The sequence below is a fragment of the Callithrix jacchus genome, chromosome 3 (genome assembly GCF_049354715.1).
Source record: "Callithrix jacchus isolate 240 chromosome 3, calJac240_pri, whole genome shotgun sequence".
Lineage (NCBI taxonomy): Eukaryota > Metazoa > Chordata > Mammalia > Primates > Cebidae > Callithrix > Callithrix jacchus.
The window spans coordinates 139,667,691-139,687,651 of NC_133504.1; the positions used below are offsets into that span (position 1 = coordinate 139,667,691).

Here is a 19,961-nt window from a genome sequence, read left to right on the forward strand (position 1 = left end):
ACACAGTAATGAGCGCTCAGGTGTCTCTGGTCCACGGAGGATTTAACAGATAAAACCCCGGGTCGTCTCGAAATCGTGGTTGTTAAGAAGTTTAAATACATGGACTGAAACGACGAGAAACCAGAGTGTGGAGAAGCCGCTCGAACTGCGGGGCGATCCCTGAGGGCTCGGGGCAGGGAACTGGGGACTGGGCCGGTGGGGTGCGCTCCGCGAGGCGGGCCTGAAACCAAGCGCCCTGTGGGCCCGTCCGGCCAAGTCTCCCACCCCCACACCCCGCCAGCGGGAGCGCGGCACGGGCGGGGCCCCCGTGCTCTCCCCGCGCCGGGGTGTGGTTCTTGAGGCCGGGCCGGGCCGGGCCGGGCGGGGCGTGGATTTAAGCCTCGGGCCGGCCAGACCCGGCTCATTCGCGCCCCCGCTGCTGCCACCGCGCCCCGCCATGGAGCGGCCGTCGCTGCGCGTCCTGCTCCTAGGCTTCGCGGGGCTGCTGCTCCTGCTCCTGCCCCTCTCCTCTTCCTCCTCTTCCGACACCTGCGGCCCCTGCGAGCCGGCCGCCTGCCCGCCCCTGCCCCCGCTGGGCTGCCTGCTCGGCGAGACCCGCGACGCGTGCGGCTGCTGCCCGATGTGCGCCCGCGGCGAGGGCGAGCCATGCGGGGGCGGCGGCGCCGGCAGGGGGTACTGCGCGCCGGGCATGGAGTGCGTGAAGAGCCGCAAGAGGCGGAAGGGTAAAGCCGGGGCAGCAGCCAGCGGCCCGGGAGTGAGCGGCGTGTGCGTGTGCAAGAGCCGCTACCCGGTGTGCGGCAGCGACGGCACCACCTACCCCAGCGGCTGCCAGCTGCGCGCCGCCAGCCAGAGGGCCGAGAGCCGCGGGGAGAAGGCCATCACCCAGGTCAGCAAGGGCACCTGCGAGCAAGGTGGGCACGAGCGCTTCCCGCGAAGGGCACATCCGACGGGGCGTCCGCGGCCGCCTCGCCGCGCTGTATTCACCGCGACTCCCCCGCGGGCATCCGAGGGGGCAGGTGGGAGGGAAAAAGTTGGCAGCCGCGGGATGGCGGGAGTGGTGGGCGACACCTCCCCTTCTCCTTTCTGGTGGTTTTATTTTGAGAGTTTGGTGCGTGCGCCAAGAAAGTGAGAACTCGTAGGGCCAGGTGTGTATATAGAAAAGATTTTGCGAGACCTCAGACTTCCCTATCCCCAAAGTGCACCCAGCTCCCGCAAACATCTGTCAAGTCAATTCGCAAGAGCTGCAAACCCAAAGATGTCAATTTCGCGTCATTCTTTCTTGGCTTGGAGATTTAGAGAGAGGTGAAGTCAAGAGATGGGAGAAAGGAGTTTGACAATGAAATATAAGTAAGGACTTCCAGACAGGCTTTGCTTTGCTTTGCTTTGTTCTTTTCTCTTTGCTTTGCTTTGCTTTTTTCTTTTCTTTTCTTTTTGAGACCGCTTACTCTGTAGCCCAGGCTGAAGTGCAGTGGTGCGATCATGGCTCACTGCAACCTCTGCCTCCCCTGCTCAAGGGATCCTCCTACCTCAGCCTCCCAAGTAGCTGGGATTACAAGCCTGTGCCACCATGCCTGGCTAATCGTTGTAACTTTTGTAGAGATGGAGTTTTCCTATGTTGCCTAGGCTGGTATCGAACTCCTGAGCTCAAGTAATCCTGGCTGGTGGGATTACAGGCATAAACCACCATGCCCAGCCCTGATTTCCTTGTATTGAAGAAAATAGTCCACTTACTAAAAGTTACAGTTCTCAAACAGTAATCTAACTAGCTAATTATTTGTGGGCAAGAGTAAAATACAAACTTTTTGAACAATGTTTTTGTGATGCACTTTGTTGTGAACCTTCTGACCATTTTGTTTTTCCTTCCTGTGTCTTTGATTTGTACTGTTTGTATAATTTGTCCCCAGGATGCACTGTTCGGCAGAAATGTCTTTGAGATTATGTTTGATTGTTTATTTTATTCCAAACAAGTCCAACTTGCTGTAAATGAAATAAGAAAATAGTCTGGACTTGTAAACACACACACACACACACACACACACACACACATTTTAACTCTAATGCCTGAAATAACATTTTCCATCAGCAGTATTTTCAAGGGAAAGTCAGACATCCAATGTTGGCAGCTCCTGGTCCTAGCCAAGATAGAAAAGGGAAAGAAGGCAGTTCTGAGATTACAGAAGCTGTTGCTTCTTTAACACAGTTTAGACTTTCTCCAGAATTTCCAAATTCTTCCTTTAGAGCTTTTCCCAGAAATCCACACACTAATAGGCTGTATGTCATCAATTTCAGAATTCACTATTGAAAGCCTTAAATTATGTAACTCACTGTTAACCATTAATGGTATCATCACCTTAAACTTAGAAAATTGCAGCCCAAAATAATCTGTGTGTGTTTCCAATAGAAACAGTTATTTGTTACTTTGGATCTCATAGGTCACATGAAAAGAGAAATGTGCATTATTTAAGAATTTATTCCAAATATTGAGATTTTCTTATAAACATTACAAAAGGAAACTTTCCCCATAGTTTTCTTCAAAATGACAGATACTTGCCTTATCAGAGCAGAAGGTTAGCTTGGTGATTGTTGTCAATTTCTAGTCTATAGTTAATATTCCTTTTTCTCACCTGCTACATACATCTCCAAACACTCACACAGTCTGATTATAAAATGTTGAGACTGACAGTCATGTAGAACCAGTTTCATAACCTCGCTTTCTCATACACCCAGCTCCTCAGTACCTCTCCAGACTGCAAACCCTTTGAGGGTTCCAGCCCAGTTTTTCTTTATATTTGGGGAAATTTTAGGAAAAACAGCATCTAAAACTGGAAATCTTTACTTAAATTAGCCTTTTCTTCTCATCCTAAATTGAGAGAGATGAGGTCTAAATGGCAGAGACCATTTATAGGAGAATGCCAAAGAGCAGAAGAGAATGTGAAATCTTTCCCACAGCAGAATCTTTCCACAGCAGAGACAACAGAGTGATCTCTATCATGTCCCCTAATATATTTTTTCTGATTCCTGGATGGGTTTTAACAAATATAGAAGCAAGCTGGACAGAGTGTCATTTACTTCTGTGCCATTTAATACTGGGGTTTGCACAGAATAGGAAATGAATTGTTAGGTTCCTCTAGTCCTTTCTATTCTCAGAAGAAACTTCAGTTATGCTTGTGTGTAACTTGATTGGGGGCCCAAGAGGGGCAGCCTGGTGGGATTCAGCCACAATGGTGTGGTTCAATCTGCCTTCTGGACTTTTGGTCCCATTTAACATGCATTTACTGAGCAGCTAACTTGAATCAGCACTGTAGTAGGTGCTATATACGAGAGATGCACAAAACAGTATTGCTGATTAAGAAAGTATCTGGGCTGGGAGCAGTGGCTCACGCCTGCAATCCCAGCACTTTGGGAGGCTGAAGCGAGCAGATCATCTGAGGTCAGAAGTTCAAGACCAGCCTGGCCAACATGGCAAAACCCTGTCTCTACTGAAAATACAAAAATTAGTCCAGCATGGTGGTGGGCACCTGTAGTCCCAGCTACTTGGGAGGCTGAGGCAGGAGAATCGCTTGAACCCGGGAAGTGGAGGTTGTAGTGAGTCAGGATCACACCACCGCTCTCCAACCTGGGTGACAGAGCAAGACTCTGTTTCAAAAGCAAAACAAAACAAAAGTATCTTTACAAGTTACAAACTCATCTCCCAGAGCACTTGCCCTGGAGCCCTGGAGTTCATCCCAGTCTTCCTCTTTCCTAAGATCACCACTTACCCACCTGGGAAGAGATCTTGGTCTGCTTGTTTTCCGTACCTCTCTGGGAGGAGGCAAAGCCATCTGCTTGAAAATATGTCTGAAAGATAATCAGCAAATAATTTCAAATCTTGGAAGTGTCATTATGAATTTAGTGCCATTTAATGGTATTGAGGTCCCTGAAGTCATGGGTAACCAGAAGGGGGAATTTGAAGATTCCATTTAATGAAAAGAAGTTTATACAAAGAAGATAAGGTATAAAATTTCATAGTTGGAAGAGAACATGGTGCTTCTCTGTTCCAATTATTGGTTATACCTTTTGTTCATAGTCTTTGAAATCTGAGCTCTTTGGCAATGCCATTTTAGCAGCTTTGGTCTCATTAGGTACCATCCCTTCTCCCTCAGAATTCATTTTCACTTGTGGAATCAGAATGTCGTTCTTAAGGGTCTCCCCTTAAGGGTCTTCGTATCTGTAGGACCAAGTTCAAACTACCTAGTGGGGCATAACAGGGCCTTCACAATATAACTCCATTCTATTATTTTGACCTCTTCTCTCCAACCTCCATTATGCACGAGCCACTCATTAACAGTGAGTGTCTGCTGTTCACACTGCTGTTCATACATGTTCATAGCATGTATGTCTCTATGCTTTCGTGCCTTTTAGATGCTGTGCCTTCTGCCTGCAATGTCTCCCACCTCCACACACACCACAATCACCCTCCTTCACTTCCTTTACATCCTTTGAACGCTTACCTATGATCCTTTTGTACTTCATAAGCATGTGATTGAGTGTTCATACACATGTGTGAGGTATGTCACCCTTGAGATGTATGCCTTGTTATGACATTGGAACATTACCTGTCTGACATGAAAGAAAAAAGAGTTTTAAAAACAAACTCTTACCTAGCCTTCAAGGATCAGCTCTGTCACTTTCTCTGTGAAGCACTCTGACTTTCCCGACCCCAAAATAATGTATTTGTTCTTCTAGGGCTATGCATCCAGCCATTGTTTCAACTAATATTTATTGTACGTGTCTGTGTATCTGTATATAAGAGGCAGTATAGCAGAGAAGTTAAGATGAGGCACTCTCAAGCCAGACTCCCTGAGTGTGAATCTTGACCATTTCCCAACTAGAGCCTTGAGCAAGTTATTTGACCTCTCTGCCCAGCGTTTTTTCTCACTTGTAGGATAGGGATTATGACCATATCTATCTCATAGGGTTGTCATGACGATTAAATGTCATGAATATTATTCATAGAAAGCATTCAATGAACATTAATTTTTGTCATCATTCAACATGAAAGCTCCAGGTGGGAAGGAAGCTTTTTGCTCCCTCATGTAGACCCAAGGACCTAGATAAGTGCCTGGTATGTAGTATTGTTGTACTGGCCCGAGCATAGAAAGTCAACACCAAGACAAAAGTATGCCAAATTGCAGGGTCTTTATTGCGGGCAGCCACGGAGGACTCGCGTGTCTCCAACCCATGGCCCTGAAAGGAGGGTGTCAAGACATTTTATACCCATAAAACTACCTCGGGGGTGAAGGTGAGAGGCAGGGGTGGGGGTGAGGGGCTTCAGACATTCCGAGGGTTAGTGGATTCCGTAAATTACCTCCTGGGCGGAGATGAGGGTGAGGGCCTCCGGAAATTCCAGGGGATTCCTGGGAGAAGATGAGGGTTAGGGTCTCCCAACATTCTGAGGGCCAGGGGACTTTTGACATTCTGACTGTTTCTTAAGTGATTCACAAAAGTCAAGATAAGCATTTGTTTACACATTGTCTGGGTAGGGTGGAAATCACAGACCTTAATTACTTATTAAAAGTCGCAGGGGCCAAGATGGAGTGGGTTTGGACTGCTTACCTGTCACATTAGGGGTTACAGAGAGCAGTTTCAACAGAAAGCCGAGGTATAGTTGAGGTATGCAGTTTTATGGGGCTTTTACCATGTCACAGTATGGGCTTTAGACACATGTCTAATCCATGAATCAATGAATGAATGAACCTATGAATTGGCTAGGCACTCTCCTAATCTCAGGGTAAGGAGCCTTGAATAAGATCTACAGAAACAAGGAAACAGACGTTTTCACACAATGTGTATATGCTGTGAAGGGTGTACAACAGAGAAATCGGATAGAGACTAGAGATGAATGAGCAGTATTAAGATGGGCGGAACCATGCTAAGAACCCCTGGGAGGATTTCAGCAAAAGGAACAGCAAGGCCACGGGCCCTGAGTGGAGAAAAGTGTGGCTAGAATAGATCTTCTCCAACCGCCTCAAAAGGACTATTTGAATGTCTGTCTTCCCCACTAGACTGTAAGCATCGTAAAAGAAGGATTTCATCTTATAATTCCTTATCAACACAGTGTCTGGCTAATAGTTGGGTACCTCATAAATATTTGTTGATTAACAAAGGAGGCCAAGCGCGGTGGCTCACACCTGTAATCCCAGCACTTGGGAAGGCCGAGGTGGGCAGATCATGAGGTCAAGAGATCAAGACCATGCTGGCCAACATGATGAAACCCTGTCTCTATTATAAATACAAAAATTAGCTGGGTGTGGTGGCAGGTGCCTATAATCCCAGCTACTTAGGAGGCTGAGGCAGGAGAATCACTTCAACCCAGGAAGTGGAGATTGCAATGAGCCAAGATTGTGCCACTGCACTCCAGCCTGGCAACAGAGCAAGACTTCATCTCAAAAAAATAAATAAATCAGAGGCTTCCTCTGTTAACATTTAAGAAAGCTCCTTCCCATTTGGAAATACAGGAAAATCACTCTCCTGCCCGTCTGTTCTCTTTTCACCTGGCATCTTCTGCCTTCCTAAAATCCAGGCCAGGGAATTCCTCTGACATTGACTTGCCTTCCTGTCCATCATCAGCAATCCTGAACTCTAACACTGAATGGTAACTTTTCCCCCAAATCCCAACATCTCCATGTCCCCTTGCTGAGAGAATTAGATCCAGAGCAACAAACTGCTTTGTACATGAAAAACGCTTCAGTATAGATTTTGATTTTCAGGAACTCATTTTATTTGATGAATTTTAAACCTCCATTCTTTGAGAAGCTCATTTTAGACTCATTAGACTCATTTTTATGTTGGTAATATATCACTTAAATGCCCATGTTCTGCTACTATCCTTCAGTAAATTTATGAACTTCATTGAAAGTTGAAACAAAGGGGTTTCAAATTAAATGAAGCCGTTAATTGTCTGGTTTATCTTGGGGGAGTACAAGTCAGTGTAATACTTCATTAAAGTAACACAGTAGTACCATAAGGACTGTCAGAGAGCCAGTGGAGGAGACCCAGGTTTCTGGAGGAAGAGCCAGGAATCACTTAGTGGAAGAAGGATGTCCTGACTGAGATAGGGATAAGAAAGAATTGGCTGGAGGAGAGCTAGCATAGAGGTTGTAGTAGTTAGACTGGAGATAAGAAGAAAACACTGTATATATACAGTAGAATACTACTCAGCCTTTAAAAAGAAGGAAATATTGTCGTTTGCCATAACACGAGGGGACCAGAAAGACATTATATTAAGTTAAAAAAAAAAAAAAAAAGCCAGGCACAAAAGACAAATGCTATGTGATCTCATTTATATATGGAATCTAAAAAAGTCAAACTCATGGAAATAGAAAATAGAACAGCAGTTACCAGGGATAGGGTTGGGGGCAGGGGGCGGGACTGAGGAGATGTTGGTCAGAGGACACAATTTTGGTTAGAAAGGAGATATAAGTTCAGGAAGTCTATTTTCCCTCATGGTGACTATAATTAATAACTATATTATATACCTGAAAATTGCCAACCTGGCCAACATAGTGAGACCTCATCTCTGTAAAAAAATCAAAAAATTAGCTGGGTGTGATGGCACACACCTGTAGTCCCAGCTATTTGGGAGGCTGAGGCGGGAAGATTACTGGAGCCCAGAAGGTCAAATCTGCAGTGAGCCATGATCATACCACTGCACGCTAGCCTGAGTGACAGAGCAAGACCTGTTTTAAAAAAATAGAAAGTTCTAAGGCAGACTTTAAGTGTTACCACACACCAAAAAAAAAAAAAGTGAGGTAATGCAGATGTTAAACAGCCTGATGTAGCCATTCTAAAATGTCTACATATATGAGAATATCATGTTGTATACCACAAATATATACAGTTTTCACTTATCAGTTAAATATATATATTTTTTTTGTTTTTGTTTTTTGTTTTTTGAGACGGAGTTTCGCTCTTGTTACCCAGGCTGGAGTGCAATGGCGCAATCTCGGCTCACTGCAACCTCCGCCTCCTGGGATCAGGCAATTCTCCTGCCTCAGCCTCCTGAGTAGCTGGGATTACAGGCACGCGCCACCATGCCCAGCTAATTTTTTGTATCTTTAGTAGAGACGGGGTTTCACCATGTTGACCAGGATGCTCTCGATATCTTGACCTCGTGATCCACCCGCCTCGGCCTCCCAAAGTGCTGCGGTTACAGGCTTGAGCCACCGCGCCCGGCCAAAAATATTTTTAAGAGAAAGGAGATAACCAGAGCGTAGCCAGCAGAAGGACTCACATGTGGTTTGGTGGGACTGACTGGGGAGAAGGAAGCAGCTGGCCACGTGGCAGAGCCCAGTGACAGGTGAGGGCCTGTGACCCGGTAAGAAGCTGAGATGCTGCCACAGAGCAGTGGGAGCTGCTGAGTGATGGAGCTGGATTTGTGCTTTTAGGAAAGCTTTGTTGGCAGCTATTGGAAGAATGGATTGGAAGGGGGTGAGAACTGCAGTCAGAGACTCCCATAAGGAAGCTGTTACTGTAATCCCAGCAACAGATGCCTACACTCCTTCTCAAGACCTGTTTCCCTCTTACATCTTAGAAGCATTGTCGAATCCGGGTTCCCAGCCTGCTGTGGCAAGCTGTTGCCACTTGGGAGTGAAAAGCCCTTGAGGAGCTTCCTCTTACTCAGTGACTGCTCAGAAATTGCCCTCACCTCACTCGCTTTATTAGCCGGTCCTGCCTCCAAATTACCACCACTTGCTTATTTCAGGAGTCTCTTCCCCCTCAAGTCCCTATCACTCTTTATCTCTGCTTTCAGATCAGAAACAGAAAAAGTCACATTCCCTATGAGTCTGCTCCAGTCCAATAGAAATGCTTTAAAAATTTTTCTGACCTCAGCTGTCCTTGGCACAGAAATTTCTAGAATGTTGAGTGAATTGCTAGTTCTTTATTATCACTTTGTCCAGTTTCAATCACTGCATTTTAGGAAAGATTTGAAAACTGAAGGGCAGAAAGTGGGGTCTTACAGGACTTAGAATTCTTTCAGAGGAAAGTAATCTAAAGAACAAGTGAATGTTTCTTCATTGTTTGGGAATTCGTTATTAAATGGAAGGTACCTGTCAAATTTTTCTCTTAATATATTTCTTCAGGAGGACGGCATGAAAGGCCTGGAATTAAATAGCCACAAGGCACATTTAGATGATACATCAGGAAGAACTTTCCAGTAAAAACTGTTGAATAGGATACCATGTTGAGGCAGAAGTCAGGAGACTTTTTAGGAGAGCTGAGAAATAACTTGAGGGGGAGGGGCCACGTCTGGGGGAAGATTTTATAATTTTTAAATCTTTCAAACTACACAGCTCTGAGATGGAATGATGAAGCTGAGAAGGCATTTATTAACATCCTGAAATATGATTTCCATCCTGTCCCTAGAGCCTGCCCTCGGGGTCCACTGTAGACTGGCCTTCTAGAAGAAAACGCCTTATAAGGCTCTCTTGGATAGTTCAGTGACAGAACACCTCTGGATGGAGTCCAAGGCCCGCCAGCCTTCCCTGATTCAAAATTCCTCCCCACAGTGGATGAGATTATGATGCTTCCTTTACCTCAAGCTACCCCTACCCCACAAAAGATCTGACCTCATCTGTGTTTTTCATTGTTAGACAAATAACATCTTGTTTTTAGCAGCTGGGGAACCCTGAATTATCATCAAAAGAACTTTTAAGCCAGCAAATATGAGTGTAACCTTTTTTTGAAATTTAGGAGTGACACAATTAGAAAGCTTTGAAATGGAAGGAGACTTAGGTGTATGAGAATTAATAAGTCTGCTTATTTCAGCCAATTTCAGAGATTGCCCAGTGGGGTAGCAGTGGAGGACTAGAAATGTCCAAGGGAAGCTTCCTCCAGACTCTTGCTTATGGCTTTTCCAGGTCAATCCAGACCCTCCCCTCCACCAGGCCTCTGAGAGAAAATGAGATCAGAAGAAAAAAGCTAGGTTGATAATGAGGGGAAAAAAATGTGTTTTTGGTTTTTTTGTTTGTTTGTTTGTTTTACTTAAAATTGATGTGTTGAATAGTTCTATTTTATCTCAAGTTGGATTAATGGCAAAATGATATGGCCCTTTTGAAAAAGCTAATGTGTTGAATTGCCTTTACTGTTTTACAGAGGATAGCAGGGCAAGGTTAATTAGAAACAGCGGGAGCTAACAATAAACCTCACCTCCAACCCCCAGTCAATGTCCCTAGCAGGGAAAGGGTTACCAGGGAGAGCAGCAGTCCAGGGACTCCAGGGAGGGGCCGCTGGTCTCAAAAGGAGACCAGAATTGCAGAGAAGTTTTGTGTCTGAAAAATAAGACAGGTTCATTTAAGGTGAAACAGACCTAGGAACCCTGTGTTGACAAAGCCCCATTCATACGGTATGAAGTTCCCACAGTAAAGAGCACTGTCAAGGCCAAGACCAACCCAACAGATTCAAAGTAGGCTTGGCCACTGTGAAAAAACAACCCCCTCAAAGCTTCAGGAGAATATGTATCATAACTGAAGGTACAATTTCCTACCTTTTCAGGATTATTGAGAAGGTCAAATTACATAACAGCTGAAAGCATTGTGTAGAATATGCGGCACCAGATAACTGTAAAGAATTATTAACTGTACCGTAAATGCCTTGGGGGCAAGGGCTGCATCTGCATCATGCTTTGTAGTGAGGGATAATGACAACTTGTGAAGTACTTCACATTTGCTAAGGGCTTTTGTGGATTTTCCTCATTTGCTGCTCACAACAACCCTGGATGATAAGGGGAATTATCCCAAATTCCAAATAAAGACACTGCAGGTCAGACATCACACAGCTGGTAAATAGCAATTCCGGTACTTAATATAGGTATTCTACTACAGCCTTGCTATTCAAAGTGTGGTGCATAGGCCAGCAACATCGACACTCTGTGCTATCTTTCTTTTTTATAAACTTGGAATTATTTCAAAATAAGAGGTTTCTAGCCAAAGAGATTCAGAAGAGTCAAACTCTTACGTGTGAAAAAGTTTTAGGAAGACTTTCCTGAATTTATTTTGCTTATATTTTGTTTTTGATGAAGAAGCCAGGAGGATCTATGATATATTTGGGTCTAAATAGATCTAAAAGAGCTCTTTCATTAGCATAAAATAAACATTATGATAACAAAGTTTATGTCAGAGTTGAGATGGCTTTTTATGGTACATATGATGTGCCTTATAAAAAATGTCATATTCAGTGAAAGATGGTATTTCTTAAAATGAATGAATGTCTCTGAGGTGGCTAACATTAGTCCTTCCATGGCCAGATTAGAAATCTTAGTGCCTGGTTAGGCACAGTGGCTCTTGTTTGTAATCCCAGTACTTTGGGAGGCAAAGGTGGGAGGATCACTTGAGCTCAGGAGTTCAAGACCAGTGTTAAATGTAAATATTCAGTGCCACAAAGGAAGCAGCACTCGAATATAAATTTTCTCAGCAAGGCAATTTGCTTCTATAGTAGGGTGCATCTCACAGATGGACAATGGCAAACACACACGTGGGCAAGGGAGGGGAAAATATTCTTATTACGGACACAAGTAGCCTCTACTGCTGTGTTCCCCTATTGGCTAGGGTTGGACCACACAGTCTAAGGTAATTCTGATTGGCTGTTTTAAAGAGAGCAGGGATATGAGATGGAGTGATGGGTGGGTAGTTTGGCAGGAAAGATGGTTATGGAACAGGTCAGAGCAGGTGACCAGGGGTGACTTAGGTCAGAGCAAGTGACCAGGGGAACAGATGTGAACTACTGATTAGAACTGGTGGGAAAGTTGTTTACCAAAACTAGAGGCAAGGGGACAAAGAGAACCAGGAAGTTAAACTTTAAAATGGAGAATTAAAGAATAAGAGAGCCGAACATACTGACATTCTGATTCTTTGAAGAGAAATTTGGAGTTCACTGTATCTAATAACCAGCCTGGGCAACATAGCAAGACCTCATCTCTACTAAAAATAAAAATAAAATTTGTAATTAGCCAGGTATGGTGGGAAGCAGCTGTAGTCCCAGCTACTCGGGAGGCTGAAGTGAGAGGGTTGCTCAAGCACTGACACCAAGGCTACAGGAAGCTATGATGGTGCCACTGCACTGCAGCCTGGATGACAGAGTGAGACCCTGCCTCAAAAACAAAAAAGAAAAAAGAAATCTTAGAGCCTGGCCAGACATGGTGGCTCATTCCTGTAATCCCAGTGCTTTGAGAGGCTGATGCAGAGGATCACTTGAGGCCAGGAGTTCAAGACTAACCCTGGCAACACAGTGCGAGACTCTGTCTCTACCAAAAAAAAGAATTAAAAAATTAGCTGGGCTTGGTGGTGTACCTGTAGTCCTAGCTACTTGGGAGGCTGAGGTGTGAGGATCACCTTCACCTCAGAAGGTCAAGACTGCAGTGAGCTATGATTGTGCCACTGCACTCCAGCCTGGATGACAGAAGGAGACCCTGTCTCAAAAAAAGAGAAATCTTAGAGCCCAACCCTTCAGTTGCAATCAAGAGGCTCTTGAAGGATCAGCCCGTGTGCTTGAGGCTGCTGGCATGAATATTATTAGTCCAAGAAAGACCTCTTGGAGCATAATGTTTGTATGTGCTGTTTGATCATTTTCCAGGCCTTTCTAGTAACTCTGAGTAGGGTAGAGGAAAAGAATCACTAACATAACTGTCAAACATGCTCAAGTATCCGCTTTCACCTGAGTGTTGACCTTGATCCCTGATCCGAGCACTGCCCCACCATCAATTTTCCCAGTTTGAGTAATATTTAGTCCACATCTAAACTAGGACCTAGGGCTACTCTCTAGAAGGAATTTGCACTTTTTTTTGTTTTTTTTTTGAAACAAGCATATTTTTGTCAGCTAGGTGACAACTTGCAGAAGGAAAATTCATGCAGGGTTTTGAGAACTCAATTAAGCATAATCCATTTAGACTTTCTGAGGGAGAAGAAAAAAAAGAGGGCTTTCATATTCTTACAGACAGAAGGGCAGCTGACTCCAATCATCTTGTTCTTTCATGTTGTTTTTCGGGAAGTCTCCAGCTTCTACAGAGGTTTGTCTTTTTCTCTGAGTAAGAAATGCTCAAAGGAAATTTCATTTACATTACCACAGATTAGTGGGCCAGTGGTCAACTGGTTGAATTGGGAAAGCTTTAGATCTGACATCTGTTCTGATTTCTTCTGGCCTGACCCCAAGCAAGGGAGAAAAAAATTATCAAGAAACAGATCTCCTGGAACATGCAGAAGGTTTTGAAAGAGACCACACAGAAATGAGGCTTCAGGAATTTTTTAGGGTAGCCCAAACTTGCAGGATTCAAAGCCTGCTCCTTCTCCATGGGAGCTTTCAGAACTTTCTGCTCAGGGAACAGAAATCCAAAAGTGAATTTCAATAGCAGATACAGTAATTACACTGCACCCCTGGCTTCCAAAGCCCAGCCCCCCACCGTCGCCGCAGGAAGCCATAGAGCGTTTGGTGGAAAATGAAATGCTTGTGCAGCAGTGCTGTCTGAGTGAGAGAAGGGGAGATGAGAGACCCATGCAGCAAGCCTGCTTAGTAGAAATGCTCCGCTCAGTGGGAGAGGGCAGGCTGGGGCAGAGATCAAGATGCCGCCAGATATTTGATAGGCCAGGGCTTTGGAGCCAGAGCTCCCTCTTTGCTCTGTTGTGTCTCAGATCAGAGCCTCGGAGCAGGACGGAAAAGTTGATCTGACTTACTTGGCTCTTTCTGCACTGCTGGGCCTTTGGTTCACTAGAAAATAAATGGCAGGGCAGGCCTGTTCTGGACGCAGTTGTAATGTGGCAAAGTGAGCAGTTCATGCGTCTTTCCCACCTCCCGATGTCCTCTCATCTGAGGCCTCTTTCTTTACACTCATTCAGCCTTACCTGTTACTACATGCTGCCCCTTTTTCTTGTCTGACTGAACTCAAAGAAGTGGGATTTTCTTTCTTCACCCACCCCTCAACCCTTTCTTAGTTACAGAGCTTGACCAGTAACTTTATAAATGGTTGAGCCCTGCTCAATCCACTCCTCCTAACTCCATCCCCAGACTTACGAGCCATACCTGACATTTGCCATGAGAGAGCAAATAAGCAAAAACCTGACATGCCAACTCTGAAAGTCAGCCAGCTCAGTTCATGACATCCAGGGCCAGCCCTTTTTTTCTTGACACTCCCTTGGGATGAAGTTTTTCACATGTCTTAGGATCATAATCTACCCCATATATCAGCCCCAAACCTATCACCCTTTTTAGGACAAGCCCAAGGGGTAGGAGAGATAGCTACAACCCCATGTGACTGTGGGCTCGAACAGTCTCCAATGCTTACCCCAGGGCTGTCCCTCCCAGTTACTTTCAACTCTTTGTGGCGGGTCACCCAAAAGCCAAGATTGGCTGATATACTAGAGGAAATATAGCAAAGTGGTTAAGGAGACGAACTTTGGAGTCACACCACCTGGGTCAAATCCTCACTCTGCCACTTAACTATTTGTGTGACCCTAACCTCCTTCATGATTTTTTTTTTTTTTTACCTGCAAGATAGGTATAATAACAATGTTGTTATACTTATAGAGTTTGTTAAGTAAGGTAATACATGAAAAACATTGGAACCTGGTACATAGTGGGGTTTCACTAAATGCTGTTTCATTTCCATTTTTATTTATTAGCATTATATAACCAAGTATGAATTAATAGATAAATGCCTTGCTGGTGTCTGATTTTGACCTGCCTAAACACAGTACTGCCTCATGTGTTCCCAGGTTTGATTTGAAACCTATGTTGAGACCTGTGCAAACACAGTGATAGGATAGTGTTCTTAAAGGGAAAATTCCTGGGAGCTTCCAACTTGTTCTGCAAGGATTTTAGAACAGGGAGTTCTGCCCATCTCTTGAGAGATCCCAGAGGCCAAATGCAGGCAGTCTAATGGGAACTACCCAGGATGCTGGCCAGAGAGCAGGCTTTGCTTTGCAGCATAGAATATTTCCATCTTCAAGCTCATTGTCACTCACATTATTTTTTAATAGTACCTTTTAGATATACAATCATTTTGGATTCCAAGGTTACTCACATTTAGTAATCATTGGACTCTCTTTTCCCTGGATATTCTACCAGTATTTTATACATAGGAAATACTCAATAATTTTTGTTGGATGGTTCATGGGGTGGGGGGAATTGAAGTACTGGCTCCAAAGACACATGTGAACCAAAATCACAGAGTTTGGCAGAAAGAGAGCATAATTCATGCCCTTTAGGTACACGTTGAGTATTATCTCTGGCTTTTAGTTTTATTGTTGGAAATAATAAAGTCTTTGGCTGCAATTCACGTGTCTCTTCTTTGGCTATACATGTAGCCTCAGCTTAGCAGAAACTCGTTTTTTAAAAATCATTTTAAAAATCAAAACATTCAACTATAAACAGATGTATTTAGACTCAGAAAGGTACCCACTTAGGTTGGTTCATTGCGTCTGTCTAAGAAGTGATAATGTCCACCTTCCAGTGTGGAGTGATTAGCAAAGAAATGAAGGTATGGAGAGGAGGTTTAAGAAGTTGGATGACTTGGGCCGGGCGCAGTGGCTCACACCTGTAATCCCAGCACTTTGGGAGGCCAAGGTGGGTGGATCACAAGGTCAAGAGATTGAGACCATCCTGGTTAATAAGGTGAAACCCTGTCTCCACTAAAAATACAAAAAAATTAGCTGGGCATGGTGGCGCATGCCTGTAATCCCAGCTACTCAGGAGGCTGAGACAGGAGAATTGCCTGAACCCAGGAGGCGGAGGTTGCAGTGAGCCGATCTTGCGCCATTGCACTCCAGCCTGGGTAACAAGAGTGAAACTCCGTCTCAAAACAACAACAACAACAAAAAAAAGTTGGATAACTTTTCAGATCCACCAGTGTCAGCAATATTGAGTGAAACTGGCAGAACATTGCGACTACTGGCTCTCCATGTCCTGTGCACTCTATCACCTTCTAAAGCAGTGGTTCTCCACCTTGGCTGTGCACCAGAATCACCTGGGGAGCTTTACAGAATGCTGATGCCTAAGTTCCACTCCAGGATTCTGATTTAATTTGTTTGGATGTGACCTGGGCAGCAGGACTTTTTAAAACTTTCCAGATGATTTAATGTCCAGTCCCAGTTCAGAACTATTGTTCTAAAAAGATGTCAAGTCACTTTTTGGGATGCTTCATTCCCTTGGGATAATTAATAATAGGCCAGTTTTTGCTCATTTTATTCAGCATCTAGTGTTTCATAACAGGGGACTTTTGAGAAGATCTAGTGTGCCACAGGAAGTGTCAGCCCTAGAAAACATGATAAATCCAATATATTGCAGGCAGCATAAATGATTTGGCTACTTCTTATCTTCTTGGCTATTTCAGAGCTTTTATTTGAATAAGACAGAATAGAAATATGTCAGTATTGTTGGTATTTTTTAGATGGTATCCCAATACATTCAGAGAAGTATTCACCTGAAGCCACATGATCTAATCTTCCAATTATCTCACTAGAACATACGTTCCATGAGCCCATTGCTTTTTTATCTATTTGTTCACTACTGAATCTCCAATGCCTAAACCATCCTTGGGATGTGGTAGGTACTCAATACATCCTTGTTGAGTAAATAAATGCATAATTAAGAGTGGATTTATTATGTGCCCTGTTGGAAAGGGAACCTTCACACTGTTGGAAGCTCACTTCTGTCATCTATCTTGAATCTCTGATAAGGAGAGGCATCTCGGTTATCTCTTGTCACTTGGCTGAGGCCTTTCTGATTATCTTCTTCTCAAATCACCCCTTATACTTACTCTCTATTGTCACAAAAACTCTGAGACTGACAGCAGCATTCCATTCCATTTTATCATCTCTCCCCTAATCATTTCCCAGGAAATGGGTATGGAGCTTTTGCAGCCTTAGTTAATGTACTTAACCTCTCTGAGCATCAGTTTTCTCATCTGGAAAGTGAAGATACTACCGACCTCACAAGGCAGTTGTGAGAGTTACGTGACTTAATGTATTTTGAAAGCTTAGCACAGTGTTTGGTCCACAACTGGCCTTTTTAAAAGGTTAATCCTAGTCTACCTTACCCTTCAGTTAAACAGTAGCAGAGGAAAGTGCAAGGATAATATGTTCTCATTATTCACAGAAGTTTTGTTCTATGAAGTCACCGTAAGCACTGAATTAGCAAATACTGAACTACTGCTCATAGGGGCCCTACAGTTAGGTTCCTGCAAGCCTCCAATCACAACATTTTTATCAACTGATCAATACATAATTTTATGTGTGATTCTGTTTAAAGACACATTATTATTATTTTTCTTTTTTTGAGATGGAGTTTCACTCTTGTTGTCCAGGCTGGAGTGCAATGGCACAATCTCAGCTCACTGCAACCTCCACCTCCTAGGTTCAAGCAATTCTCCTGCCTCAGCCTCCAGAGCTGGGACTACTGGCATGCACCACCATGCCTGGCTAATTTTTGTATTTTTAGTAAAGATGGGGTTTCTCCATGTTGGTCAGGCTGGTCCAGAATTCCTGACCTCAGGTGATCCACCTGCCTCAGCCTCCCAGAGTGCTGGGATTACAGGAGTGAGCCACTGCTCATGGCCTAAAGACACATTATTTAATATACATTACGATTCATTGACACTGAACTCATGGCCAACAGCAAGCACTTTAGCTCATGCCAGAATGAAGCTTATCTAACACACGTATTTTCAATGAGGCATGTCACAGCCTTCTTGCTCATAAGGAATGACTAGTCAGCACTTTAGCAAAGTTTGGGGCCATTTTAAACAGCTGAATCGCCATCAGAAAGCATAAAAATACACACAAAAAAAATGGCACCACAGATTGTTAGAGGGATGCTTGTTTATAGTGTGAGAGCTGAAACTAGAAGGGCAGAATGGTACCTTGTTCCACCTCAGTGGGACCCTGCGCATCCAACGACTCAAATGTTTGCAGCTCTGTGCATGGTCTGCAAATGATTTGATTTAGGGGAGGCAATTACATTTTAGCAAGTAGGTGAATTTATAAATATAGCATCCACAAATAATGAGGATTGACCGTATCTGGAAATGGTCAAGGCTTCAGCAACAAGCATTAGAGAACTACCCGGGATTTCTGGGGCACAACCCAAGCGTGGGTGATGCTTCCTTTATGTGCCTCAAAGCATATGATGTCATTCAGGGCACAGAGCAGGTATTTAGGAAATAATTCTTGGATGACTCTTGATGCAATTTAACAAACATGTAAGCTAGCCTTGTTTTGACTATCCCATGATGAGCCTGTTTTTGCCCTGTACCCACCTACAAGATATTAGTGAGAAGTGTAGAGTTCATTAAGTTTTCATAGGAGTGGCAGGAAGGTTTTGTGGGAGGCTTCTCCTCCCATTTCTCTGTGCAGCCTTCCCACCCGCTGCAGAGCATTTCATGTGGCCCTTACTTCATATGGAGCCACCCTCAAAGGCACCATCCCGTCCACACTTTCCCCACAATCACACGTCATCTCTCTGCCAGTTTCCGCTTGGCAAGTAGGCACTGTCCCTGGCTCTGCAGAATGCACCCATCTTTTAGCTCAGGAAATGACACAAGGTTACTTGGATTCTCACTATCATTGGAAGTGAAAAATTATAATCTTAACACTCACATCCAGTGCCTGCTTTTTGTAAATGATGTGCTGGGTGCCAGATGGAAATCTGCCCCATGAGAAAGGCTGCCCCCACTCTAAGAAGCTTAGAAACCTGCAGTCTATCCTAGTGGTTTATGAAGTATGGAAGAAACAAGAGGCAGTTAGACTCAAAATAAGGAAGTCCCTGTGTAAGCCAAGCCTATATGAATGCACAGGAACAAAAAATGCACACACACACACACACACACCCCTTAACCCCTCATTTTTAATCATTGGAAGCATATTTTCTGGGCGATTTCTACTGGAAGGGGAAAAATGAACAAAGACACATTCACATCTGTAGCCTGTGAATACATTATAATTTGATTGCAGACTCTATGAGCTTATACATAATGTAACTATGGCTAGAGGTATAGTAGTACATAAGTGAATTAGTTATTACTTTGCCCAAAGTGACATTCTGGCATAAAGATGAGTGAATCTTATGTTTGTTCAGAATTGAGCTAAGCAGAGAATATTGATCCAAAAGAATCTTACAGATTATATTTAAATACCTTAGTAAATGCTAAGGGAAAAATAGGCAGTGAATTCACTCTACCTAGTTCCTTGGCAAATGTGTAAAACAAATTTTTTTTTAATGGGTACAATGACCTATTGAGATGATGAGAACACTGTTTGGAAGTTAGTCAACAATTCATTGTCAGGAGTTTCACTTTTCGGACAAACTGCAATGGATTTTAAATTCTTTTTTTTTTTTAATTTGAGATGGAGTCTTGCTCTGTTGTCCAGGCTGGAGTACAGAGGTGTGATCTCGGCTCACTGCAACCTCCACCTCCCAATTTCAAGCAATTCTCCTCCCTCAGCCTTCCTAGTAGCTGGGACTACAGGTGCTTACCACCACACCTGGCTAATTTTTGTATTTTTAGTAGAGACAGAGTTTCACCATGTTGGCCAGTCTGATCTCGAACTTCTGGCCTCAAATGATCTGCCTGCCTCGGCCTCCCAAAGTGCTGGGATTACAGGCATGAGCCACTGCACCCAGTGTAGATTCTAAGTTCTAGACTTACATATCCTCGTTAATTAAACTTTAACTGCTGTGTAGCTTCAGTGTGTCCTGAGGATGTAAGCTAATTTCACTTTATTTTCACTAAAGATCTTTTTTGTTATTAAAAACTAACATTGTGGAAATTTATAGAATGTATTGAAATTGAACACAATCATTGTTAATATTTTTATTGTTCCATTCTAGTTTTTTTCTAGGCTCATATGACATATTTTGATCATACTATCCATACATATTTACATCTTGCTTTTAATTTAGCAAGTAAGTGAATTTGCAAATATGGAGTCCATATATTT

At 43.7% G+C, this 19,961-nt stretch overlaps 1 protein-coding gene and 1 pseudogene across 1 annotated transcript in view; both read left to right on the forward strand.

The window, feature by feature from the left end:
• Window positions 1–402: 402 nt before the first annotated feature.
• Window positions 403–19,961, forward strand: part of IGFBP7 (insulin like growth factor binding protein 7) — an 87,423-nt gene continuing 67,864 nt past the window's right edge. Inside the window, exon 1 of the mRNA XM_002745806.7 lies at window positions 403–911. Within this exon, the coding sequence (XP_002745852.1) occupies window positions 437–911 (475 nt within the window). The 5' untranslated portion in view covers window positions 403–436. The remainder of the gene's footprint in view (window positions 912–19,961) is intronic.
• On the forward strand, window positions 4,496–4,605 carry LOC118152632 (small nucleolar RNA U13; annotated as a pseudogene).